Source organism: Desmodus rotundus, chromosome 3, assembly GCF_022682495.2.
Source record: "Desmodus rotundus isolate HL8 chromosome 3, HLdesRot8A.1, whole genome shotgun sequence".
Lineage (NCBI taxonomy): Eukaryota > Metazoa > Chordata > Mammalia > Chiroptera > Phyllostomidae > Desmodus > Desmodus rotundus.
Genome location: NC_071389.1, coordinates 18036445 through 18064222, shown reverse-complemented (window position 1 = coordinate 18064222; position 27778 = coordinate 18036445). Strand labels below are relative to the sequence as shown.

Sequence of the window (27778 nt, the reverse complement as noted above, 5' to 3'; positions counted from 1 at the left end):
AGCGCGCGGTCGCGGGAAGATGACGTACCCGGGCGTCCGGCTACGAGTTCTTGGAATGAACATGTGGGTCAGCGGCACTTTGCGGTTGGCGCGAACCCCGGCCCCTCTGCGGCGAAGGCTGCTACCTGCCTCCGGCTGCCGCCGGCCTGCTGCCACCGCCTACTCTGCGTCTGCCGGCCCCTCCCGGGTCCGGGCGCTGGTCTATGAGCACCACGGGCACCCAGCCAAGGTCGTCGAGTAAGAGACAGCGCCGAACCGGGGCAAGGGGACTGGGGTTCTCGTAGGGTTTTAAGACGGCTGTGGGGAAGGGGGCCGGGAAGGAAGAGACAGGGTCCGAGGAAGAAGGCAGAGAATAATAGGACCAAGACTGAAGCCCAGGGTACGTTTGGTAGCTTGGAAAGTCCGTGCTTCTAAGAAGTTAAAGACCCGAGGGGCGCAATTGTAACGGTACCAGTGGCTGACGTTTATTGGTCAAGTACTATATGTCGGGCAACCCCTGTATAAATGGATGCTCTCATTTAGTCATCACCACAACCTTTGGGCTAGGTACTTGACTTAGTCTGACTTTTCAGATGAGAAAACTGAGGCGTAAGAGAGGTAAAATCACTTGACCAAAGACACACAGCCAGTAAGAGGCAGAGTCGGAATTTGAATCCAGGTTTGACTAACTGATCTGCCCGCGTCCTTACCTTCTATTATTTTTCGGAGGGGATTTTCAGAATACTTTTACACCCATTTGGATCTTCACTTCTCAGTAAAGTAGGTCAGAGAGCATTGTTTCCATTTTACAAGCGACAAGGGACTTGTCCAAAGTGCTGTACGAATAAAGGCTGGAACAGGAATGGGAAGCCATGGCTTCTGACATCTGTTCTCCTGTGGTTTCCTCCCACTGCGCTGAACGTGTGCCTGTAGTTACAAAGTGCTCCTGGTTTGGAGTCAGTGCGGACCTGAGGTGAAATGCACACTCCTCCTCTTAGTAGCTGTTTGATCTTGGACAAGTGGCTCAGCCCCTCTGAGCCCTCATTACTTTCATAATAATGTCCTCCTAAAATTCTGGTAGCTCTAAATCAATGATTTTTGCATGTGGCTGATAAAGACAGTATGTGACTTGTCAGCCTTTATAAATCTGCACATAAGTAACTACAGGCATACCTCGTTTTATTGCGCTTTGCAGACGTTGGGTGTTTTGCAAACTGAAGGCAAGACCCTATACTAACGATAAGATTACGACTAGGTTTGTTGATAGACTCGCTTTGTTGCAGTGCTCTGGAACCGACCCTGAAAATCTCCTGTGTAGCTACTCCAAAGGGCGAGTGCGGACTGTCGTGGAGCTAAGGGGAAAGCCCTGATCTGGAATTCAGAAGACCTGGGGTCAAACCCTTGCCCCCCTGTCCTAGCTGTGTGTTTGGCAAGTTACCAAGGTTCTCTGAGCCTTGGGTTCATCGTTTTTAAAAATGGAGACGATAACTTCATAGCTCATAGCACTAATAGCTGAGATCAATCTCTCAGCAAGTACCTACACACTCTCCTGCAGTCCCTTGTTTACAGCTCTGGTTCCCAGCAAATAGTTGGACTGTTTTCCAGAGGATAGGCAGAGGGGATTACTTCATGGGTGACATACAGGCCAGAGTGCTCGCTTCAGCAGCACACGCACTAACACTGGACCAATCCAGAGGAGATTAGCATGGTCTCTGCACAAGGGTAGCAGGCAAATCCCTGAAGCATTCCTAGTTTTACAAAAAAAAAAAAAAAAAAAAAAAAAGGTGGATGTTTTGACAGCCTGAGGGGACACACTTCAGATAAATTCAAGGTCATTCACTCAGCCTAGCCACATCCATTTGAATTGAGACCAAAAGGATTTTGAGAAGACTCACCAGTCAATAAACCCCAAATTGTATGTTACTCATAAGTAATAAACCACCAGTAAACCCTAAAGTGTATGTTAATCATGAGTAATAAATCACGTTAAACCCCAAATTCTATGTCAATCGTAAGTAATAAATTACCCTGAGGTCTGTGCTGTAACGATCTGGTAAATCCCTGATGATCACACCTGTTCCAAAAATGGGCCCCAGACAGGAACAATGTAGAGCCTTTCTCACAGGCTTGTGACTTATGTGTCTGGTGCAGGGCCTGCCACAAAACAGACACTCCAAAAATGTTACTAATCTGTGTCTGATTTCAGTAAGAACCAGTCCTTTTATTGCATTCTGTGGTGGTGAGGAAGGCATCTCCGATGTTCAGGGACCCTGTGGGAAGGCCTGGGGAGGTTGGGCAGTTGAGGGAAGTTGCCTCTTGATTGATCTCCTCCTCTTGGAGAGCTAGGGATGCTGGAACAGGCTTGCTGCAGATGCCACTTGGGGAAAAAAAGACAGCTGTCTTGTCTCCTTCTGTGGAGCCCTAGTAATTTCCCAGAAGTCCAAAACACGGTACTTCGTGAACCATTGTGTTCAGCCTTGGCTTCACATCTCAGTCACCTATGACACTTTTAGAAACTACATACTCCCATGCACCACCCCTGAAGTACTTAGTAAGGCTAGGATGGCCCTGAAGTCTGTGTATTTTAAAGCTCTCCCAGCGACTCTGATGTCAGGCCAGGGTTGAGAACCACTGCGCTGTGGATATGCATGGGCAAGCAGGCAGGCAGTTCTCCCTCTGCCTCGGGATGGCAGCTTTCCCTTCTGACCCAGATCCAGGCAACTTGACTTGATCGTGTATGGACTGAGGCCAGAGGCTGGGATTCTCTTCTTTGTAGTCATGTCTTAGGAGGATAGGGTAACCGCACTGTCACAGAAACAATCAGGTGTCCTTTACACATCCTAGTGACTGGGTGTGGGGGTCAGGTTACACCAGGTGGGGTCATGGAACTACTGAGTCCAAGCAGAGCGTTCCCCAGACTCTAGCGGTTTGTGGGGCCCGCACCCGTGGGCCAGAGTGCTGGGAGCAGCAGGGAGGTGACGAGGAATGCCCAGGTCTGAGGGATTGTGGGACTTCTCAAAATGAGGCCTCCTGGGAGCTCCTGTTCTCATTTCACCATTCCGAGTGTCCTCTTCAGTTCTGCCGCCTCCCGAACTAAGCTCTTCCCTCCTCTACTGAGTCTTTTCCCCTGATGTTTTAGAGTTTCTTTCTTTTCCCCCCAGGTGAACTCCCCTGTGTACTTGGGCCTTCTTCCTTTAAAGAGTTGACTGCTGATCTAAATGAAGTCATGTGCAGGACAAAACAGTGACGTGGGAGAGTGACAAACATTCTAGAAATTTCAGAGGTCCTCATGGCCATTACCCTTTGTGCAGAGTTCCAGGTTCTCTCCGATGTCCTTCCCTTTCCTTTTGTTCCTGAAAGTTCCCTTTCAAAGTTTGCATTCTCTGGGTCTTAAGCCGCTCTCATTCATTCTATACCCACTATGGGGCAGGCATGGGGCTCAGTTCTCCACATATATTATGGAATTTAATTAAATACCCCAGTTTGGTCATTGTTAGCCCCATTTTACAGACAAGGTAACTGAGGCTTAAGAAGCTTGAAAGTCACTTGTCCAAAATCTTACAACTAGGATGTTGCTTTATTCAAAGTCCTTGATACAGACGTAGACCGGAAGAAACAATGACGATCATCCCACGTGTTTTTTGAGAATGAGATGGGGGATGAAACTGGGAGTGAGGCAGGTCAGAAGAGAGGGAGATTGTAGGTCTGCTCTTCACAGGAAGGATAGCCCGCCGTGGGGAAGATGGTAGGAATGCTGCCGTCCGTCTCTGCTTCTTTGGAGGATCCTGAAGCTTTCGTAGAACAGCATTGTGGTTGTCACACACTCTCGCCTGCTGCCGCTGGCCGGGTGAAATCTGGGGAGCAGGTGATAGGCAGCCAGGCTGTGTAGCTATAGGGAGTTCTCACTGCAGGGCACTGTCTGTTCTCACGGCATTTCTTCTTTTTCCAGTTGATGTCAGTGTTCAAACCCTGAACTCTGTGCTGGTGACTTGTCTATAAAACAGAATTGTGGTACTTTGAAAAAATTAGCATTCTGATTTGGCATCCTGTTAAAAACCGGGATTTTGTTTGTTTTGTCTCCTGAAGCTCTTTATTGTGGTCCTGAATGAAGGGGAGGGGACAGAATTCACCAAGTTAGCCAGCACTCATTCTTGGAGGGCCCAGTGAGTGCTAGGCACCGAGTCCGCAGAAGGGTGGTCCATGTGGTCTTCGCCCTCAGGGAACTTGCAATCTAGTCCAGGAGAGAAAGTACAGAAATGTTCCAGGTAGAGCTCCTGCATGTGCAAAAACCCAGAGGGAAAAGAAGAGAAAACTGTGATATGTGCAATTAACAAATATTTAGCAAGTGCCTGTTAGTAACCCTCTGAGGGAGGTGTGTGCTGAAACAGACTCGGAGGGGACCAGCCTGAGCCCGCGGGATTCTAACTCAGGCTGGATTCTATGGCCTGTGACACCTGAACATCACCTTGCCTCTGGACTTCACACGAGGCTGCGGGGTTTGGGGCCAAGCCCTTTCCCCCCACTTGCTCATTCCTGCCTCTAAGGGTGAAACCCGGCAGGCACGCCTCTGGGGGACTGCACAGTAGAAGTGCTTTCCCCGCATCCGGAGTGTCTGGGAGGAATGCTGCCACCCAGTATGACCCCAAGTTACTGTGGCATCTAGCCCTCCCCTAGCAGCTCCGGTAGCTCTCTGGTACAGTTCCAGGCCGTCCCCATCCCGGATGGGGTGGCAGGGTCCTCAGATTAGAGAAGGAAAAGCAAAGTGGATGTGAGATTAGTCTGTGGCTCAGGGTGTGTCACTGGGGACTGGCCGGGGTCCTGGTCCCCACTCTGCCACTCATTTTTACAGTAAGGAAACCGCTCCAGTCTCCATTTTTAGGTTTTTGCTTTTTTCAGCTTCTTTGATAAAGGGGCTGACCAAGGTCAGCAGTGGTGAACGCAAGCATTCGTGCTGTCCCCACACCCCCATCTTCCGTGCTGGTGACAAACCTTCAAGAGCTCCCTCACTTATACACCTCAATCCCTACACACCTCTGTCTTTTCAACATAGAACTGCAGCCATGGAGACTGTTAGGAGACACGAATCCGCTTTGATCCAACAATTATCCCGCTCCGACAATTCTGTGAAACTGAAGCAAGCCTGGGACTGCCTGCCTGCTTGCCGGTGGATGCTCTAGCAATCCCTGGGAGTGCTGCCGTGGCTGGAAATGCAGGGTCCTGGGCACAAGATTTCACCAGGGGCCCTGTTTGCCTTCAGTTGGTTACCCAGTCGGCAGCCTACCAGGCAGGGGCTGCACGGTCATCTGTGTACCTGTCAGAGACAAAAGCAGCAGCAGGCAGAGACTCCGCCTCCTGCCCTGGCAGGATCCTGCTCTCTGGAGCAACAGGGAGAGTTAGGCCTCAGCAAAGCAAGTGACAGAGACTCGGCAGCTCCCCTCAAGCTGGTGTCAGCAGACTAGAATATGGCGCTTGCAAGCTTCCTGGTCATCTTAATTGCAGAAAAGTAGGTGATTGAGAAGGAAGGGAAAGGGTTTCTTTGCCAACCCTGGCTAGAAACTTCCAGAAGCTGCCCCAAGTCTCTGATTCCCTTTTGTTCAAAATGAGTGAACTAGAAGTCCTGGATGGTAGGAGGGCAAGATTTCTTAGAGACAGGGAGGGAAGCGAGCGCACCTAGCACACCAAGAGATGTGGAACGGATGAGCTCTGCTCAGGGAAGGTTCCTTCCCTGAGGGCTGAGGACTCCTTTGGGGCCCACCCACTGAGGCCGCCGCCATCCCCTGCTGGGGGTGAGCTGAAGAACTTCATTCCTCCACGATTTCCAGGCTCTGCTCTGCTTATTAATTATTAATCAAGTCTCAGGACAATGTGCCCAGCACAGCAGGCATTTGACCAAGTCACAGAAGAAGGCTTGTTTGTGACCGTGGGGGTTGCAGGCACACCAGGGAAAGCCACAGAAGATGTCAGTGTCCTCCACCCAGTGTGCCCTGTGATGGGACACCTTCTTTGCTCTCCGTAATGAGCAGGTGAGAAAGTGTCTGTGTTCTCTCTCTCCCTGCCTGTTGGTTCTGCTCAGAATGATACTGACCTGTGTGAGGGGACTAAGTGGAAGATGCAAGATAAGTACAAATGGTTGCTAATTAAATGCACAAGGCGGGAAAGCTATCTTAGAGGCACTGGCTGGTGCCCGCCTTAGCCAGCAAATATAACTGAGCGGTCCCCAGAGCCCTGGCCTCTTTTTCCCCCTCTCAAAAGGCCCTTTCTTCGGCCTGCTTTTGTCTCCCTTGTAGTTCACATGGCATCACAGGTGTACAGCTGCAGCCTCAAAGGAGCCATTGTGACCTTATCCAGCCTGGGATCTGTTGAGTGGAGGCAGTGGCATCCCTCCGAGTTGTGTGGCGCCATTACACTCACAGGGGAAGGCCCTGGACGTCCAGGGGAAGCGACTCGAGGTCTAGCCAGGCTGTGTTTGGGTGCTTCATTTGCGCTCCGCTACACAGCCACCAGTTCCTCTGGTGAGTTTAAAAAAAAAAAACAAAAAAAAAAACAAGAAATTGCTATCATTACACCAGAGGTCCAACTCCTGGAATTCAGACTCGCCCCACTTTCCTTCCTGTCTTGGCAGACTGGTATCCTTGACGACCTGTTAGAACTCTGCAGGAACAGCGGTGTCTGTGGTATTGATGGCATTCCATGGGGCAGGCCTGGGCTCGTCTCCCTGGTGAGATGCAGCTGGTCCAACACACCTTCCCCCCAGCTCGCAGCGTGTGTGTCGGGCCTGCCCGCCGCCCTCTCCCACCTGAGTTTTGGCTTCAACTTTCCATCTCGTAGACCCTCGTCCCCACCACATTGTCCTGCCCTCCCAATTCTGAGGATATCAGAGCAGCCAGGCCACCCAGAAGACAAAGAAGAGAGCTCGGAGCGGGCCGGAGCTCGGTGCAGCACTTCTCAAACCTCTGTCTGGGGGCCCGCAGTCCCTCGGCGTGCGTGCCGTGCGACAGTGTTCCCAGCTGAGCCAACTCCGGGAGCTCTGATTGCTCAAAGCCACAGGGGTTTCTGTACTGGAGGACTTCTCAGAGCCCGTCTGACTCTACTGTGCTGTCTGGATCTTACAAAGGGGATTTGATAGGCAGCGTTTCCCTGAGGAGTAGCACCCCAGGAAGACCTAATAATAACATCGGTCAGGACAGAATCCCACAAACAGCAGGAGGGATGCAGCCTTAGTGTTTTACAGTCTGAGCTTCGGGGTCAGGCTTCAGATCACGTCTTGCTGCTTTCTAACGGTTTCACCTTGGGCAGGTTACTTAACTTCTGAGCTTCGGTTTCCTGTATGCAAATTAGAGTGATAACATCCTCCAGATACACGTTTTGAGGACCAAACAGCATCAGGTGTATAAAATGTTAAACACAGTGCCTGGAGCTCAGTAAACTGTCAACATTAGTTGCCATTTAATAGTCCAGCCATCGCCCAAAATATGTTCCCTACCCTAGACTCCATACCGTTCGGCTGGGCCCTGCTTCAAGCTTGCTCCCCAGTCTAAAGCACTCTTCTTTTGTCCCCTTGTCGTCATCCAGTTACCCAAGCCACAGGCCCAGGAGCCATCAAAGACTTCTCGTCCCCCCATGTGGAGCTGGTTACCAGGTGACATGAATGCCACTCCTTATTTAAGAGATTCTAGGTCAGGGGTGTCAAACTCATTTTCACTGGGGGCCACATCAGCCTCGAGGTTGCCTTCAAAGGGCCGAATATAATTTAATACTGTATAAATGTAACTACTCCTTGACTAGGGGCAAGGAGCTTGGCGCTGCCGCTGGGTAGAAACAAGGTGCTAGGCCAGATAAAACCAGGTGGAGGGCCGGATTCTGCCCGTTTGCCACCTGTGTTCTAGATTGTCCAGTCCTGCCCATTCCCACAGCTCCAGTCCCCACTGCACCTGTTGCCTGGCCATTTTCTTTGCCACTCTCTCGCAGGAAAGCCCTCTTCTTCACCCAGTCCACCCAGTAAACTGTTTATCCTTCGAGCCCCATCTAAAGTATCACTTCTTCGCAAGCTTCTCTGCTCACCCTCTGCTCTTTTCCTCCAGCTGGTCCACTTCTCAGCTGCCGTTAGCACCACGCGCCTGCCTCTGCGATGGCGCTTCTCCCGTGTCAGTGCCCACTCCGTCAGCCTCCTGGGCAGGTTTTTTTTCATCTTTAAACCCCATGGCACCATACCTGACACTTAGGAGGACTATCAAAAATATTTGTTGAATCAAATTCACTTGAATTTTCCAAACAATTTGTCTTCCTTTCGGTGATTCAGCGATTCTTTACAGAGGTGTGGCCAGCTAATTGTTTCAGAGGCTTCCTCGTGCCGGTAACAGGCGCCGCATCGTCAGCACCCACCGTGTACCGGGCACTCTAAAAAATGCTTTATGTACATTAACTCATGTAACCCTGTGAGCCAGGTTCTAGTGTTCTCCCAATTTCACAGACAAGGGTTATGAGGTTTATCTAGTTGGTAACTGACCAGGGCCGGATTCAAACCCAGGACTGCCAACTTCGACCCAAACCCCCGCTCTGGCCTTCATCTATGAACTGAGTTCTCCCTGGATTCTCATCGTGACCACAGCCATCTAGATCTTTAAGAAGTGCCATCTCATTGCGTATCCGAGCTGAACTTACCTGTGAGGAAGAGCCATGGGCTTTTTTGCTCAGACCAAACTCTCTTAGAGGTAATCTCCATTTTTTTATTTGCACCCGTCCTTCAGGCCTGTTTTCCCTAAGAGCCCCAAATCAGGAAGGGCAAATACAAGCCTCGATAGCTAAGTCCCTGTGGTTTGAGCCTCTCCTCGGCCCTGAATGACTGGCACTTCTCTGCCACGTGTTCTCTCTGGAGAAGAAACTTGGACCATTTCTGTGGGGAGCCGTGAGCGCCATTTGGGTCCCAGGCGCTGTGCTGAGACTGAGAGCTCCCTGCCCTTCGTGAGCGCCCAGTCTTAACGGGGGCGACTCGCTGGGACTGTAAAACTAGGTCAGTCGGAACAGCACTGAACTGAGGCGGGAAGACCTGGGTCTAAGTTCACACTCGCACCCACAACTCCAACATCCAAAAAGCTCTGCAAACTGACCCTTGTTTTTCTTTTTTAATTATTTGTTTGTGTTTTTTCATAACTCTTGGAGGCAAAACCTGACCTCCAACGTGAAGTTCTTACGTGGTTGTTACTCACTCCCCTTGGCGTGCATATGTATGTGTTTTGCTGTAAAACACTATCTGGCCACGGAGTGCTGCCCCGGCCCTCATGGTGGGGCGGGGGGGGGGGGGGGGGGTAGATAATGTACTCGGAACTCTGAGGTACGTACATGTCACCCCAAGGGCTCTGAAAAGGACTGTGAATTTGTGCATTATGATCCGTTGAAAAATATGTATGAAAAGACTTGGTAAACTAGAAAGCGATGAACTCGGGTAAGAGGGTCATATGGTCCCTCTTTCTGTGTAACGGGGGCGCTGGGGATGGAGTCAAGAAGTGGGTCAGAAGATGTCTTCGGGGGGAGTGAAATTTGAGTCGGGTCTTAAAGGGTAAAGTGAACTTTTCAATTCCTGGAGAAGCTGTGGGAAAAAGTCTGGGCTGAGGCAAGAGCATATAGAAACTGCGGGGAAAAAATGTCTCAAATAGCTTGCACTTTGTCGGTTTACGCAAAAACTCCGCCTCTATGCCAGAGTGCGAGAGAGAAGCAGCGCAGATGATGCAGAGGGGCCACTAGGCCACAGTCGGTGCGCTCTGGTACAGTTTTCTCTGCGCTGCCAGCTCACACGTGCGTTCACAGAGGAGCACCGCCGTCTGGCGGATGCCTCCCTGCTAAGGCGGCCAGGGAGCTTCTGACCCCTCCGCCTCCCCTGGCCCGTCCAGCAAGGATCAAGCCCGCACACCACTCCTGGCTGGTGCTCACCTCAGCGCCCTCTGCTTGTTCTGGAGGAAGCCGCTAACCATCTGGCTGCTCCAGCATCAGACTACCAGGGTCACCTCGGATCAGCCACTTACTATTTTTGGTGGCCTTGAGCAAGCTGTATCACTTCTTTTGTGCCTTTGTTCCTTGGGTATGAAATCAGAATAACGGTAGAAAGCTGGCGTGGAGAGCACTTAGCAGAGTGACTCACTGGTCAGCACTCCAGCAGCAGTTATTGTCATCACAAGGACCCCCCTCCAGCCATGCAAAAGCACATGCATCCCTCAGCACTCACCAGAAAAGGGGGCGGGGGAATCTCTATTCTCTCTGCCCTGGTCGTCAACTTCTTCCTAGTTACCCACTTTCTGTAGCGAGTATCTTTATTTTATTATTTTTTTTTTTTTGCTGTTTCTCAATCGTGATGAGGCACAGCCTCCCTTATTTTGGTCATAATCTGGTACAGGGATTCCCACATTGGGACCCCAGACCCCCAGAGACCTTGCAGGCAGTCGGGGGGGTTCCCACACTGATTTCAGAATGCTGGGGACAGGAAGGTGAATGAGAGTGCCGACTTTGCAAGTAGGGAAGCCTCGCCACTGTCCAGGTGTCTTCCCTGTCCAGTAATCCCTGGCAGCCTCCACTTCCTACCTGATAGACTGGAACTACTAATACTTTCCTCACAGAATGTTACATCTTAAATCAGATCATGTATTTAAAGCCCTCAGCACAGGACGCCGTGTGTAATAAATACCTGCCACCATTATTACTATTAGTATAAAACATTTCTTGAAAATCACACTTTTACTGCAAGATGGAGCTCAGATATAATTAAAAGGTCATATTTCCATGGGAAGTGGGCAGAGTTACATCAGTTTAGTGTGGTGACATTGTTGCCTAATGCCTGAAGCCTCTGGCCGGCAGTTACATGTGCCTTTAGTAAGTGCAGATGAAGAGAATCATTGCTTAACAAGTCCATTTGGGCAGAGAGAGCACCGCAGACATGAAGCCTGAGGGGTGAGGAGAAGGAAAGAGTCCAGTAATGAAAAGTCACAAGGACCCACCAGTCTAGGACACTGATTAGTGCTTTCTGGTTGGAAGAGCTTAAAAAACCAAAAGTGACACAGGGGTGTTCTCACCAGGCCTCGCTCAGAAGCCCTTTGGCAGGTTTTACCCATTAACCAAAGTTCAGGGGTCTCTGGGGCCCACAGCCATCAAAGGGAGTTGTCACATAGACTGGAAGTGAGAATTGCTCTTGGAAGCGATGAGTGGTGACCCCACCCCACCTGTTTTGCAAGTGGAGAAACGGGCCTCCAGCAGGAAGGACTCTTGCCCAGGCTGACACAGCCATCACACAGCAGGGCTTCACACCTGGGCTTCACACCTAAGATGCTTAGCTCCCTGTGCAGTGTGCTTTCTGAGCAGGTCGCTCATCCAGAGGAGGCATCGGACCAGGGGGTGAACCGCAGTCACCCCGGGAGTTCTTTCTGATGGACAAAAGCCATCTCAACTTCCCTCACGCCCTCTGTGTCTATGGGGAATGTCTCCCCTTCCTTGTGTGTGTTATGAGGGGGGAAGGGGTGGTGGACCAATGAGCCAGCCCAGAGAGTCCCAGTCGTGCCTGTTCCTGAGGCCTACTTGGGACGCCCCCATCTGGAGGTTCTGGTCAGCAGGTCAGAGCCGGGGCCTGGAGCCTATTATTAGTGAGCACACCAGGTGATTGATGAGCAAGTTTTGGGAAACAAAGTTCATCCAGGCCAGTGGGATTTTTACTTTTTTCTGTCCTCTAGCGGGCAGTGAGGTTGAGAGGTCACTAGGGATTTTCCCCTTGCAGCTAAGACAGACTTAGCCTGTATCCTGTTCCTTACGGCACCTTTCTCTTCTCTGACAGAAGCCAAACTCCTGGGCAGGCAGTGGCAGCGCACATAGTGGTGCTGTCTGATGTCCTCCGGGGAGACGATTTGAGCAAAAGATGCCCTGTCTGCCCTGGGTGACATTAAAATCCCTCTTTGGCTCTGTGTGTAGACTGAAGAACCTGGAGCTTCCTGCGGTGGGTGGATCAGACGTCCACGTGAAGATGCTGGCGGCCCCTATCAATCCATCTGATATAAATATGATCCAAGGTAGCCTCAGTTTCTGTGCCTCCATTAATTGGCTTTTTTTTCATTCTTTTTTTTTTTTTTTGCTCAGCCACCACATTTTCATCCCTCCTCGGGTGTGGGTGTGAAATTCCTGGGATGGCAGCCCTGTCCCCCAGATGTGTGCAATCTGCGGACAGTGTGAGCCCCTGGCCTCCCCTCCCTGGGTTGTGAGGCTTTTCCGGAGTTAGGAAGATGTTGGTAGGAGTAAACCAATCACAGTGATGTGCCTGCAATGTACTGGGCTCCCTTCTCACATTATCTTGTTGAATCCTCCTAACAAGCATGAATGCAAAAGAGCATTGTCCCCCTTTACAGATGAAGAAGCTGAGGCTCAGAGAAGTCGGGTCGTAACTAACACAGCTGGTCAAAGGCAGAACCCAGGTCAGGCTTAGGCCTGACTCCAGAGTCCATGCTTTCACTGCCCAAGCCTTGTTGGATAACACTGTGCTCTTCTTCCTTAGGAAATTACGGCCTCCTCCCCCAGCTGCCTGCAGTCGGAGGGAACGAAGGCGTGGGACAGGTGGTGGCAGTGGGCAGCAGTGTGACTGAGGTGAAGCCAGGAGACTGGGTGATTCCAGCAGCTGCTGGTTTGGGTGAGTTTCTCCAGGTATCTGCAGACTCTTCGTTGTTCCGGATCCTAGTTCACGCACACTGTGGATAGAGGTTTGCTCATTGGCTCACTGCAACTAAGCAACACGGGGTCTATTGTTAGGTCCACAGACCTCACCTGCCCTCAGGAGGGGTGGGAGCTGAACACGGAGAGCAGAAATTCTGTCTCTTTTGCTCAGAAGGTGAGTTACCTGCTCTCTCTTCTCAGTGGGCTTTTGTGGATTGGAGCTGTGATTCTCTGAATCCCTGCTGTGAGGTACAATGTGGGACACAAATAAGACAGCCCCTGCCCTCCAGGAGGTTAAGATCCAACTGAAGAAATCTCCAAACCAATAAATAACGTCAGCAAAGGGAGGACTACAAAGTCACAGGACGTGGAAGACATTTCTGGCGACTCTGTGCGCCTGTGTGTGGAGGAGAGAGAGACACAGTCTTAGGGGAGGATCAGGGCTTCCTGCAGGAGGCTTGTTGGAACAGACCTTTGACAGATGAGTTTTGTCATATGGAAGTGAGCCAAAATCATTGCATTTGGAGGAAACAGAAGAGCTAAAACACAAAGCTGAGTTTGGGAAATGGTGGAAAATCTGGCGTAGCCTCAGCGGAGAAAATGCATGTGGGAGAGGATGGCGCAAGCGAGAAGGTCACACAGGTAATGGGGCCATGTGGGGGCGGCCCTGCCAAAGCCAACCTGAGCGTTAGGGCCTCCTTTTCAGTAAGGAGTCATTGCTGAATCATTTAACACTTGATGGTTTTTGAGGCACAAACATTACACGAAGGAATCCTCCCAGCAGTCACGGGAGGGAAGTGGGACAGACATCATCCATCCCATTGGGCAGGAGGAACTGAAGCTTAAAAAGAAGCCCTTGCCCAAACTGAAACAGCAAACTGAAAGAGAGCTCACCAGACTTGCCTCCTCTGTTTTCCCCACTACACCCCAGCGTTAGGACTCTGTGGGTTATAACTTCCAGAGGGTCAACTCAGAAATGCTTTACAAAAAAGAAGTTAATCGGTCTGTGAAACCAGGAAATGCAGGAGATGGAAGGCTTCAGGAAGAGCTGGACCCAGGAAGTGCAGTGTATCAGAGCCCTGTCTTTCTCTTGTTCTCACTAGTTCTTAGATGGGATCTCCCCGCACAGCGATATAGTAGTAGCAACAAATATTTATTGACCACTCCCTGCGCACCAGGCAGTGTTCTAAGGACCTGACATGCATTAACTCAGGTATCCCCACATGAGGTAGATTCTGTCACTCCCATTCTGCAGATGAGACGATAGTAAATGTAAAGGATTAAGCACCTTGCCCAGGGTCACCTAGCCAGTAAGTGCTGGAGCTTAGATCTGAAACCCCCTCTGCTGTATACCTTGCATAGATGGCCACCGGCAGCCTGAGCTTTATGTCGCCCTGAGAACAAACAAATGAGCACATCCCGCACAGTCCATTCAACACAACCGTATCCATCCCCCAGAAGGGCGCTGACCGACTCTGCCTTGGTCCTTGCCCACCCGTGGACCGACCCACCGCCAGGGCGAGAGGGTTGGGCCACTCCAATCGCTTAGGTGATCCTCTTGCCCATCTCTGTGGTATAGAGGGTGGGCCTTGTGGTTAAGAGCCCCAGAGGCTAGGAAGCAGTAGTTCTAGAAGGAAAAGGCAGGGGTAAAAACCAAACAAACTAGTAATGGAAGTCTACTAGAAGCTCTTTGCTTCTAGGAGATCGGGTTTTGAGTGAAACCAGGAGCTGGGAACTGCAAGGGCTCACCAGACGCTGACTGGTGCTGGGACCAGCCCCCTGCCGAGTGAGGAGCACACTCGGTGGGGCAGGCAGGCCCTGCCTGACCAGGGCTCTTGCCTGGGGACAGGAAAACAGCGGGTCAACGCAGTATAATGAGTGCCACTGTCACCTGAGGGTGCAAAGACAAGAGTCCCCTGTCTCAGGAAGCTTTAGGAAAGGCTTCCCAGACAAATGATGATTGAACTTGGTCAGGATCACTGAGTAGAAACGCAGCCAGTGGGCTAGGTGAGGAAGGGCTTCCCCTGCAGGGAGTGCAGCGGGGGCGAAGGCATGGCGCTGTGACCGCTGCAGGCAGCTCAGTGTGGCTGGGCTGGGGGAGGGACGGTGAAGAAGCAAGGTGAGGCTGGAGAGGTGGGCTTGGGCCCGGACATGGAGGGCCATCATCCACAGTCAGAGGGGACCTGGTGAAGAGTTAAGAAGAGGAATGATTTAATCAGACTCGTGCAGTGCAGAGAACACTCAGGAAGGGCAGTGGCCGCGTGGAGGCAGGAAACCAGTAAGGAAATGCCTGACAGCTCAGACTTCAGGTGATGAGTGTCTGAACAAGACAGTGACATAGGACTGGAGGAGACATGGGTTTAAGAGCTAAAGTAACAGGACATGGTAATTAGACTTGGAGAGAAGAACGGAGGACATCTGCCAGGTGTGTGGGTAATTGTGTGGTGGGGGGGTGGCCAGAACAGGGATTTCTCCCTGGAGAAAAAGTGAGTCTTTTAGACCAGGTGCCAGTCGGAGAGGATGAGGATTTTATGATTATCAGGACTATAATTAGCTCAGTGTATTCAGTAACCATTTTGTGAACACCTGTGGTGTGCTAGGCCCTAGCATACAGCAGGGAACGCACATGGCCTTGTCGTGAAGGCTGCAGCTTAGTAAGAGCAGCAATCAGGTAAGTAGCTAAGTCCTCAACTGGCCAGATCTTGGTCATTTTTCATGGTATGGAGCTGCCCAGCCGTTGCTGTGGCCATAGCGAGCTTTTTCCCACACGTAATCCAACTAGTCCCAAGGGAGACTGGGCCAGAGAATGTGCGAACTGACTCACCCGTTGTAAACACTCAAAACCCGGCAGAGGCCCTGGCTGGTGTGGCTCAGTGGATTGAGCTCAGACCTGCGAACCAAAGGGTTTTTGGTTCGATTCCCAGTCAGAGCACATGTGTGGGTTGCAGGTCAGATCCCCAGTAGGGGGCTCACAAGAGGCAACCACACATTGTTGTTTCTTTCCCTCCCTTTTTCCCCCTTCCCCTCTGTCTATAAATAAATAAATAAGTAATTTTAAAAACCTGGTTGAGGCAGCATGGAGCAGGAGAAAAGGCACTGGCCTGGGAATCAGATGGGGGCTCTCCTTCCACCTGCCCTGTCTGACCTTAAGTCACAACTATTCACTTTGAGCCTCAGTTTGCTCATCTCCAAAATGGACTAAGTGTCACTACCTTGCAGCCCAGACGCAGCTCACCTGAGGCAATGGGTGCAGTGATCTTTGCAAATGCTAAATCTCTGTGTGCATTAGATCAGGGTTGGCAGACTTTTTTCTTGAATGGACAAATAGTAAATATTTTAGGCTTTGCAAAGCATACCACCCCTACTCAACTCTGCCATTAAGTAGCCATAAACAATTTTAAGAAGTGAGTGTGGCTGTGTTTAAATAAAACTTTATTTACAGAAATAGGTGGTGAGCCGGATTTGGCCCATGGGCTATATAGTCTGCCAACCCTGCATTAGATGGTTAAGGGTCAGCGGCACACGTGTGCGGACTGGCTGCCCTCAGAGCTAGGGCATGAGACTCAGGACCAGCAAAGGGGCGCTGCACGTTTCCTACCCACGAGGCGTAGTGGCAGTCTGCACGAACGCCATTGTGTTGAGTCTTCACACTACAGCATGAGGGTTCTTCTCTGCGTTTCATAGAGCAGGAAGAGTGAAACTCAGAGAAAGTGAAGTGAGAATTTGAGATCGCACCACTAGTGGGTGGCAGAACGGGGTTTTTAATCAGGTCTCTCCAGCTCCAAAGCCTAAGGGTTTCTCCTTTAAACCCCTGAAGGCCCTTGGGGCTGGCCTGCGTGCCGTCCTCACCCCGCCCAGGGCCTCTTGAGAAGAGGATTAGGGGCAGTCAGGCCGCAGAAATCCACGCCAAGGGCTGGATTTCCATTGTCGTGCCATTAAGGGGAATTAGAAGACAGCCTTGGCTTCATGCATAAAAGCTGGGCACTACCCGCTTGGCACGCATAGGGTGAGGGGTGATGATTATGAAGGGGACAACGAAGCTTTGAAGACCAGGCTGGGTGAAGCCCAGAGAATGCCAAGGCACCTCCTGGACCCCAAAGGAATCCTTCAGTTTTTCAGCCTCTTATTTTTTCTCAGTCACAGATCTGCTCTGGGATTGACACAGCCCTTAATAGTGTCCTTCCTCTTGTCCCCAATTCCTGCTCCCTAAATTCCACATTTTTTCTACCATCCTGCAGCTGCCCCTTACCCCCCATACCTGGGACATGTGGTACCAGGAGACTGTTAGAATCCCAGCAACCAGGTAATGAGTGCGCACACTTGCGGGCTTTGGAAGTTTAGGCCGGGGGCCCTGAGACAGCGCAGCCAGCAGACAGAGCCAGCAAGGCTCCAAGTAGTTTCCCTAAGGCGGCCTCATGAGTAATGGCACAGCCTGACTCCAAGGTCTGTCCCCTTCACCTCCGCTTTGTACGCGATCCTGCCTGCCTGAGTGAGCACCGGCCACCCCTCCCCCAGTGCCCTTTGGCCCGTGCTGATGCATCTTCAGCAGATAATTCAAACCCGTCTACTTCTCTTCAAGCCCACTGCTGCGTCTTGGTCTAGGTAACCGCTGTCCCACAGCTCCGCCCCCGCCGAAGCCTCCTGATCAGGACTCCCCATCTCCAGGCTGCCCCTCGCCCCGCCCTGTCTCTTCTTTGCAGCAGCAACGCCTTAAAGCATAAACCCAGTGGCCCCAGGGTTCTCCTAAAGCTCATTAGAAACCTCCCACTCACGAAAATAAAATCTATTCTCCCTGTCATGGCCCTGAGCTCTGTTTTTCAGACTACAGGTTATTACCCGTTAGCCAAAGCAGTCAAGCGAGTTGCCAACAGAATTCTTGTTTACTAAGGCAGGATAGAATAAAGAATAAGACGGTGGGGTAAATATTGGTCCATGAAAACATTTGGCTTCTGAGGTGTGTGTATGTGTGTGTACACACATACATGTAGAGATACATATATACTTACATGTTTATAGAGAGATACACACATACACACACCGATAGAGAGAGGGAGACTCATAGATGTGTGTGTACTGAGTTACAACATCACTCATGGTTCCTATGGGTCCAGATCATGAAATTCTCTAAAACACTCATTCATCCCGTAACACCTGAGCCACACCTTAACCACTCTTCCCATCACCCTCGGCCCCCCATTTCCACCCTAACGTTTGGCCTGCCTCAAAGTCTCTGCGTGTGCGTTCTCCTCTGCCTCCAATGTCCCTGAGGGGCTAACGACTCCATCCTTTAGCTCTTGCCTGTACCTCCTCAGAGAAGCTGTCCCTGACTCCTGTCTCAAGTAATTCTCTCCACTGTGACTCTGTCCCTCTATAATTTATAATTATTGTAGTCTCTTGTTTGTTTCTCACTTGTTCTCCTCCACTCGAGCAGAAACTCCATGGAAGAAAGGCACGTGTCTGTGTTGCCCTGGTGCCTGGCTCGTAGCAGGTGTGGGGTTGGCATCTGTGGAGGGAGGGGGCGGCCCCGTTATTAGGCGACTCTGGGCGAGTCGCTCCCCCAGTTTCCTGCCCTGCTGAGTGAGGAGGTTAAACTCCGTACTCTCAAGGGCCTTCTCAGTAGTGACATTTTATGAGTCTTTTGTCTGGGACTGGAATGTGGGCCAGGAGTTCGTGATCATTTCTTTCCAGTCTATAGGGGTTTTTTATTGCCCGTATCTCATTTGATCTGTGCAGAGCTCTCGGAGGAGGCCAGCCAGGCCCTTCTTGCCAGTGTCATTTATCTACTAGAGCAACGAAACCTCAAGTGGCATGGGGATTTTTCCAAAGCAGCAGACTAACACCACCAGGTCCCAACCTAGGCCTCCGACTTCCACTTTCACGCTTTTTCCCATAGCCCCTGCCAAGTCCGCCTGCCCGAGGTGAGAAGAATGAGGACCCAGCAGGAAAATAGGAGCTTTCCCGGCTTCTCATTTTCCTGGTAATGATGTAACTGTCTTACCCTCAGAGTCCGGTAGTTTGAGATTCTTAGCCACCTGCTGGGTGGCATCAGCTAAATCTAATGGTAGCTAACTTGGGAACAACACAGTCTACACCTTACTTAATTATGAGGACTCAGAGACATTCAAAAGGACTTCAAGATTGTCTTTGTTCTCTGACCCTTCTTTGAGGCCTGCTGTCCGAGAGGCCCATTTACTGAGGAGGGTGGACGGGGGTAGAGGAGGAGGGGCCCTCCTCACAGCCAGAACTCCCTCGCTGACCCAGGAACCTGGCGGTCCGAGGCAGTGTTCAGCGAGGAGGCACTGATCAGAGTTCCGAGCGACATCCCCCTTCAGAGCGCTGCCACTCTGAGCGTCAACCCCTGCACGGCCTACCGGATGCTGACGGACTTCGAGCAGCTGCGGCCAGGTAGGACCCTGCCGGGGGGAGGAGCAGGCCAGCATCTTCCCACCAGTGCGACCCAAGTCCTGGCTTTGAGGCCGTGGGAGCTCACTGGGGAGGAAGACGGGCCCTAACCTGGGCTAGTGCATGGTTGCTTTCACTTAGAGATGTTAGCTTGGTACCTGGAAAACATGCTGAAACCCCATGAGGCGCACACTCTGGAAAACTGCTGAAGGGTCACATTCTTAGAGCTTGGGACGGAATCCTGTCATTCAGCAGAAACAGATCGAGCTGGGCTAAACGCTAGGGATACAAAGCCAGACAAGATAGACACAGGCCCTGTGTTTTCAGTCGAATGCTGAACTCAGTAATTCCTCTCAGCACCCACGTATCACTTTCCCCTTCCCACGGGTGCCTTTACGGCACTCCCACATTGGACGCGTCTGGTCTCAGAGCAGTGGGTGAGGGCGGTGCCACTGGCTGAGACACAAGCCCCAGCCTAACAGCCCAGGCCTGAACTCCAGCTTCACCTTTCACTACTGTGTGAGCTGGCCTCTCGAGTCATCAGACACTGTGGTCTGTAAAGCGGAGACTGGGAATTCCGAGGGCGAGCTGAAACCCTGCAGTGTGACACTGGGCAGTGACCACCCTGCTTTCCCCACTCTTCCTTTCTAGGATGAGGAAGCTGAGGTCCAGAGACGTAAATTATTGGTGCGAAATCCCTCAGCAGGGAAATGACAAGACCAGTTTTATTTGGGGTTCCCTGATAGCAGAGTCTGACATAAGGCCTGGGGACACACAGTTTACTGGGGATGTAATCCAGGAAGCAGGAGTGGGGAGAGTGAGATGGGAAGGGGGAGAAGGCAGTGAAGGCCGGTTACTGCAGTGGGCGACTGGGGCTCAGTCCTGCAGAGCGCCCTCAAACGACCCTCAGAGAACCCACCTAAGCATTAACCTCCAATGGCAGGAGGTGACCCACCCACTCTCATGTCCCATGTGGGAGGCTACCCAGTACGTTGTGCATATCCGCAAGCTGGTAGGACCATGGAAGTCTCCCAGCTTACCTCTGCTATGCCAGCGAGGAACCTAAGGCCCAGAGATGTTGGAATATGGTAAACTTAGGTGGCCGCTGCTGCCCCATGCTGGCTGGAAACCAGTCCCAACTTCCCGCGAAGGGCAATGCAGGTCCTTGCAGCGCTGGCGGAGCAGTCCTAGCAACCGGTAGTGGGGAAAGCCAGCAGGTACGACCAGGGACCTTTCCTTGAGCCTAGTGTAGTGGACACTTTGGTCACCTGCATCTCGTCTCTTCGGGTTGCTCCTGATTTGGACCACCGCTGTGGTGGACACTGCAGGACATGTTTGCCACCAACCCCCCCCCCAGGTGCCCACCATACCTCTTCACTTTCCTGACTCGGGGCTGGTGTGGCCTAGGCTAGGTCAGCGCTGAACTTATGATCTTGACCCACAGTGAGAATTCCATTTTATATTAAAATCCGGAACATAGACAGGTATGAATATACATATAACGGGAACCAAAATTTCATGGAGCAGTATTTACCCTTACCGTGTGTGGTATGCTCTGCTGTTTCTTATTCTAGTCCCTTCTATCTCACTAAAAAAAAACATGCTGCTTGTAACCTGCTGCATTGACTTCATAACCCACTAATGAGCGACAGCCTGTGTGCCGACCCTGGCCGCGGAGAACGGGCGTCCTTTCAGGGCGTCCTCTGTCTCTCGCACCAGATCCTGCTGCCTGTCAAGACCCGGACAGCACTCTGGGGGAACAGAGCGCCTTCCCAGGCACGACAGCGTCGGCTCCAATTCAGAGCGTCCCGACTGATGTTCGTAGGGCTCCTGCTTTACTGGGAGGGAAACTGCAGTTCAAAGAGGCTGTGACCTGCCCTGTCTCATTCATTTACTGTCATTGGTGAAGCGGGACTCACACCCAGGCCCATCTCGTTCCAGGGCCCCCGTTTTCTCCAACATGCCACGCTGCCTCCCCAGGGACTTAATTCCAGATCTAGGCCTGGGCTTAGACCACAAACTATAAGACCCTGTTTCAGGGGCTGCTTCGCTTCTCCAGTATGGCTGTCATCCCATTTCCAGCCAATGAGCCTTTATTAAGCAGTACAGAGTGGGAGTAAGCATGGCCTTCCCCTCAAGAAGCTGCAAGCTCTGGGTACAATTGGACCCATATACAACCAGTAGAAGATGAGGCCGACTGTGTATATTAGCAGAGATAGATGCCTGCAGAGTGCTGTGGGGAAGAGTCTGGGGGGGCTTCATGGAGGAAGCCACACTTGCGCTGCACTTCAAAGGATTTCTGTAGGGTTTCAAAACAAAGGGAGAAAGAGGAAAGAAAGCATTGCACACCAATGAAATAACCTAAGCGGAGACTTGAGGACATAAAAATTGGAGGATGACGAAGGATATAAAATCATTTACACAGCAGGGTCTAAGTTACGCTCACTGTACACTCTGAGGTGCCACGTCTTAGCAGGTACCGTGGGTGTTGTGGGAGTTTGGGGGGCCATCGGGAGAAGAGGGAGCAACACTCCAAGGTCTGAGAAGTCTCAGCAGCCAGGTCCCTGGGCCCCTTGAGCCTATGCACTCCATCTCTTGCCTAATGTGATAGGAACGCAGGCTGGAAGCCTTTGACCAATTACATGTCTCCAGAGTTTGATCTGAGTCTCCTCCTGGCTCCACAGGAGATTCTGTCATCCAGAATGCATCCAACAGTGGCGTGGGGCAAGCAGTCATCCAGATTGCGGCGGCCCTGGGTCTGAGGACCATCAACGTGGTCCGAGACAGGTGCGTGGGAGGTGGTATCCGGAAATTATGACTTGGGCCTTTCCACCTCGTGTCCCTGCATTTCCACCAGATGGCGCCCTTGCATAAGCAGGCGGCTTGCTCACTGATACCCTCGTGGAGAAACCAAGTCTGGGCTTTAGGATGAGAGGATCTCTCAAATGTAAAGGAAGGGCGGGAAGGAAGTGGAGTTGGCTGTGGCTGAATACTAGGAGAGTTTGAAACTCTTGACCTGTGATAACCCCATGTTTTCAAAACCGCAGTTCACATTTGGGAAGGTTTTAAGCTGTGTCACGCTTTCTGTGAACCATCTCACCCAGGGCCCTTTCCCTTGCTTGTGCGTGCAACTTTGAAGTGCCCTGACTACGGATTGAAGGGCTTGGGGCAGGTTCGTCGTCTGTTTCACACGTGAGGAAACCGAAGTTTCAGAGAGGAAGCAGCTTGCTCAGGGAGCCTCACACAGCAAGTCTGCAACAGACTTCCTCTCCTGACTTGTCCCCCTTCCTTCAGATCACGCAGCTCCTCACACACCTTGCTGTCCACGAGCATGGCCGTGTCTGTCGTCGAAGTGCAGGCTTAGTGGGAGAATTGATACTCACTTCGGTTCCCCACCCCCTCGGGTGTGCTAACAGAAATCATCGTTCGCCTTGGCCAGGGAGCCCCAGACCCACTCCTGGGCTGGAGAGTGTTTGCACAACACTCTGAAGAGCCCCTTGAAAAGAGAGGGGGGCAAAAAGGAAGTGGAGTTTGTCCGATCACTAGAAGAAATCAGGAAGTGAAATGACTTCTGGGCACAGATGGTTGCCAGCATCCCCGGGCTGGTGGGGGCTGCACAAACGGTTCATCCCCAAGGAAACCGAGGCCCAGAGATGCAGGAGCGTGATGGAATGGGCGGCGAGGCCTGGCTGAAACCCAGCCCCAGCTTCCCGCAGAGAAACTCAGGTTCTCACGGCTGCACGGAGGAGCCCTAGGAGCCTTGGTGGGGAAGGTGAGTGTGTGCGACCAAGGATTGTGTTTGCTTTCCAGACCTGACATCCAGACGCTGACCGACAAACTGAAGAATCTGGGGGCCGAGCATGTTATCACAGAAGAGGAACTAAGAAAACCTGAGGCGAAAAACCTCTTTAAGGTATCTCGGAGGCGTGACATTGCACCTCCAGTCCATGCTCACCCCCCCGCAGAGAGCTGGCTTGAACTAGAGCAGCTGGGACCTGGCCCCACTGTTCGTCTTCACAGCCCCTCTGCCTCTTTGTGGAAGGGTAAAGCCCATCCCTCAGCCAGGGGGCAGCATGCAGCAAGTGCCCAGGGGCTCTGAGGGAGGCAGGAGAGAACACAGGGTGGGGGAAGCCCTGTGTGAGGTACAGTTTTGAATGTTTGTGTTGGGGCCACAACATCCCACACAGCTGATGAGAATCTCAGAGCTGGGAGGGGACCTGAGGAAACTGAGGCACGGGCAGGAGAGAAAAAGGAAAGAAGTAACATTTCCTAGGTACCTACCTTCCATTTTATCTGTTAGGCCCACAAAGTAGGTGCTATCTATTTTATAGACGAGGAAACCCTGACTCAGAAAAGATGAAGGGTTTGACCAGAACCACTCTGTCAAAGCAGTGGAGTCAGGACTGCCCCCAGGACTCTCTGAACTGGAAGCTTCCGAACCTTCCAGAGCGTCCACCCCAGCACAGCTAGCAGGTGCCCAAAGCACATCTCAGCCGCTTGTCACTGAACCCCGAGAGACCGAGCACACGCTCCGTCAGGAACGCACGCCCCTTGAGGACACTCCTGAGGCCGTGGGTCTAACACAGACTGAGCTCAGAGTGCCGAGAAGAGGCGCACTTGGGGAAGTGGAGTCCTTGGGAATGGATTGCACTATTCTCTTTCCCAGAGGAGGTGAGATCTGAACGAAATTCTCAAACAGATCACAGGATTGGGCTGGTAAAGAAGAGGCCATTCCTGAGCAGGGAAAAAGAGAACTCTAAGACAAGAACATCCTGTTTTCTTCACCCCCCTCCTCCCGACACTTGGGCCAGGGAAGTGGTGGGTAGCAGCGTCAGCCCCCACGTGCAGAGTGGGAGCCCCCTCACTGCAGGCCCCTTATTTTCCAGGACACGCCTCAGCCGCGGCTTGCTCTCAACTGCGTCGGCGGGAAAAGCTCCACAGAGCTGCTGCGGCACTTGGCGTGAGTCTCTGAGCCCTGCAGGGCCAGTTCCTGGCGCTCCCGGCCTTTGGCTGCTGGGCCGAAGTCCTGTCCTACTTATCTGGGCACTTCCTGTCTCCACCTCCTTGCCTTCGTTACTAGTGACAGAGAAGCCCACCCAGCGTTGTTTTCCCAGGGACTGACTGCCAGGCTCCCTGTGAGGGGGAGTGGTCGAGAACTTATAACCTCAGGGCGTCTTAAAAAGTCACTTAGTCCTAGCTGATTAGCTTTTAAAGAGATTCTAATTTCAGAGGTAACACGATGCTTATTACAAAACATTTTGAAAGCATATGAAAGTACAAAGGAAAAACTGAAATACCAAAGTTACTTGTCTTCCCACCACTGCGGGGTGGGGGTGGGGGGGTTAGCACTGTTGACACGGCTAACAGTGCGTGTCCTTCCCTTCCTTTTCCCTTTAATACAAACTCGGGCAGAAGTGTGCCTGAAAGGGCACTTCCCAGCTGCAGCAGGAATCCCCTAAACGATATTAGTTAAACACTTTCACTAGCACTCAGTAGCTACAGCGTATAGAGATGGCTGAGACACTGGAGGAGAACCCTCTAGAACTCACAGTCTAGGTGGGAAGATGGGTTAAAGAGCTGTGAAAACAATCACTGAGAGTTTACCAAGCACCGAATTCTGTGCAGAGAGTTTGAGGTACCCCACCCCCAGCCACCCTGGCCAGGGGTGCTGTGCCCACCCCATTTAAACAAGGCCCCAAGAGGATAGTCACCTACCCACGATCTAGGAAGCAGCAGAGCCAGGCTCAGCCCTGCTCCAGGCAACCTCCGAGGGGAACTGCCATGCCCTGTCGTTCGTCGTGGGAGGAAGACAGGCGGTCTGGGCTAAGGTCAGTGCCATGCCCGCAGGCACACGCCTGAAAGCGGAGCAGAGCCGGACTGAACTCAGGTGTTGAGCTTTTCTCAGCAGAGCGCACTTCTCTGCGGCACCTCATCAGAGTCTGACTAGGCAGGTAGATCGGTGGGTCCCCAACCCTGCCCCCACATCCGGGTCGCCTGGAGAGGCAGTGGTTGTTTTTAATAGAGACCTTTGCCTCCTGGTTCATTAGGTCTGGTGTAGGGCCTAGGAATCTGTATTGGGGACCCTTCCCAGGAATTCTGAAAACAAGGTTTAGGCTTTAGAGTTGGAACGGAAGCGCTGTGGCAGACTCCACAAGGGCCCCATGCACCCACTCTGTTCTCTCTGTCTCTTCAGGCCTGGGGGAACCATGGTGACCTACGGGGGCATGGCCAAGCAGCCCGTCATAGCTTCTGTGGTAAGCCGGTGGGGGAGGCCTGCACGTGGGCCCGGACTCCACAGCTGTCTGCACTCGGGCAGTGCCCGCCCCTGGGGGAAGGACGTATACTTCAAGTGGTGTCTGAAGCCCTCGTCCTCAGAGCCTCAGTGTGTCCTTCTGTGTCCCCAGAGCCTGCTCATTTTTAAGGATCTCAAACTTCGGGGCTTTTGGTTGTCCCAGTGGAAGAAGGACCACAGTCCAGGTGAGTGCATGGTGGCCCCCTCGCCAGGGGTCACACAAGAGGGCAATGCCTGCTGTGTGACTCGGAGCCCTGGATAGGCAACTGGACCCCCCCCCCAACCCCACAACAGGATAAAGGAAAACAGCTTCTAACTGCAGCTGCACTTAGCAAATAGTTACAGGACTAAAGTGGGCTTAGTCCTTGGGGGTGTAACACTGAACAAGGCACACCCTGCCCCATCCGTGAGGCGCTGGCGTGGGAAGCCTGCCGTGACCGACAACCAAGCAAAGGAAACGAGTTCCGGAGCCAGCCCGCCTGCTCTCCCGCTTCTGGTTACAGGCTCTGCCTAGCCTAGCTGTGGGACCTGGACGAGTCACCTAACCTCTGCCCCAGTGTAGGTGTCATAGTAGTTTAAGCTGTTGTTCGCCCTGTTTGGCAGAAGAGGAGACTGAGGTTCAGAGTGGTTAAGTAGCTTGCCCAAAGGCACCCCACCCAGGGAAGGGTGCAGCCAGGATGCGACTAGCTAATCTCTCTGACCAGAACCCGAGCCGGTACATTCTTCCCCTCTTGGGGGACTGGCTCTTCAGAGACTGACCCCCAAGTTGAGACTGAAGGATGACGAGGGGTTATCCAAGTGAAGAGAGGAAAGTGGCGGCGTGAGTGGGGTGTTTCAGGTAGGAAAGACAGCATGTGCAAATGCCCAGCAGGGAGAGCGGGAAACTGGACATACAGGTTGGGACCGCCTTATAAAAGGCCTTACAGTCTTTTTAAGGAGTTCAGACTCCATCTTAAGTCAGTTGGAGAGCCACTGAAGTGTTCTAAGCAGAGGATGCGATCAGATGCGAACGTTGAATGAAAAAACACTTCTCAGCCAAGGCCTTCACTCCTCACTTTCCTGCACCATGCTGGGTCCTTCGTGGGAGGGGGTGTTGGTGGCCTCAACTCCTGGGGTTCTGAGGGAGTCCTGGGCTCTCAGGGAGAGCTCTATTCCTGAGCAAAGCCCATCTGTCACACATCAGTTGGTATGCCAGGTACACCCACCTCCCTCCCTGATCCTCTTCTGGCGTCCCTGCCTCGAAGTAGTCCCGCCCCTCCCGCCGCCCTTCAGACTCCAGGTTACACCCCAGTCGGGTTCTGTGGGTCTGAGCCACCAGTCTGCCTGCCTGTCAGTTCCTGCGGCCACTCCCCACCTTCCTCTGCCCCCACCCTGGCTCTCACTGTCCTGAACACAGGTGGAGACCAAGCAGCCTCCACAGCTGCCCTATCTATGGCCAAGCCCTGGGCTCTCCAGGCTTTCCTGGAGCACAGCACCAGCTCCTACCATAGGGGTGACACTTGTCCCATCTCTGAGCCCTGCTGCTGCTGCTACAGCCCTGTCTCACTGCCTCCAACCCACAGCCCAGTTCAAGGAGCTGATTCTCACTCTGTGCGACCTCATCCACCGAGGCCAGCTCACAGCTCCCACCTGCGCCGAGGTCCCCCTGCAGGAGTACCAGGGTGCCTTGGAGACCTCGATGCAGCCCTTCATGTCTTCAAAACAGATTCTCACCATGTGATAATTTCAGCAGAGCCGGAGCAAAGTGGGAAGGGAAGGGGATCAATAGGACTGGTCTGGGCCCTCAGTCTGGGCCCTCGACCTTCCACAGGCTGCTCCTCTCCTCCCTGTGACTTCCCACTGGGAGAACTGTGAAGCCAGCCAAGGCTTTCTCCCAGGCCAGCCTCGGGGTACTTAACAAAGTCTGGACTTCCTGAAAACAAACAAACAAAACCCACAGAAGTCACCCTGTTGAAAAGGGCCGTCATCATCACTGTGCACCTGCCATCTCCCAGGACTTCGATGCTCCTCCTTGCCTATCCTCCATTTCTTCCCCCGGCGATCATTTACTGACACCCTGAAAGCAAAGCCTAGGTGGGCCTGGCAGATACCAAAGCCAGCGAGACTCAATCTCCTCCCTCAAGCCATCCAAGCCCACAGAGGAGAATCTTCTAAAAAGGCAGGTTGAGCCTTAGCTGGTGTGGCCGAGTTGATTGAGCGCCAGCCTGCAAACTGAAAGGTCACTGGTTCAATTCCCAGGGCATATGCCTGGCTCGCAGGCCAGGTCCCCAGTTGGCATGCAAGAAGCAATTGATGTATTTCTCACACATTGATGTTTCTCTCCCTCTCTTTCTCCCTCCCCCTCTCTAAAAGTAAGTAAATCTTTTTTAAAATAATGCGCTATTTCTAAGAAAAAAATAAATAAAAATAAAGAGGCAGTTGACTCAT

General features: G+C 52.3%; 1 protein-coding gene and 1 non-coding gene across 3 annotated transcripts; both read left to right on the top strand.

Annotated features, from left to right (window-relative positions):
* The first annotated feature begins 33 nt into the window (after positions 1-33).
* Positions 34-27778, top strand: MECR (mitochondrial trans-2-enoyl-CoA reductase). Of its 2 annotated transcripts, XM_024554477.3 has the most exons (10): positions 34-237; positions 11926-12023; positions 12503-12634; positions 18919-19062; positions 21744-21846; positions 22870-22972; positions 23946-24019; positions 25253-25313; positions 25464-25536; positions 26914-27778. In XM_024554477.3, exons 1-10 carry the CDS (start codon positions 56-58, stop codon positions 27069-27071), a joined length of 1128 nt encoding a protein of 375 aa, XP_024410245.2. In that variant the 5' UTR covers positions 34-55; the 3' UTR covers positions 27072-27778. The 2 variants fall into 2 exon arrangements, 1 of the variants encoding a protein (XP_024410245.2); XR_006654660.3 differs by lacking the exons at positions 25464-25536; positions 26914-27778 and adding an exon at positions 24786-25010 and having other exon boundaries at positions 35-237; positions 25253-25302.
* Positions 1630-1736, top strand: LOC112299699 (U6 spliceosomal RNA). The gene has a single exon (XR_002974290.1). It is a non-coding gene; the product is annotated as a U6 spliceosomal RNA (small nuclear RNA).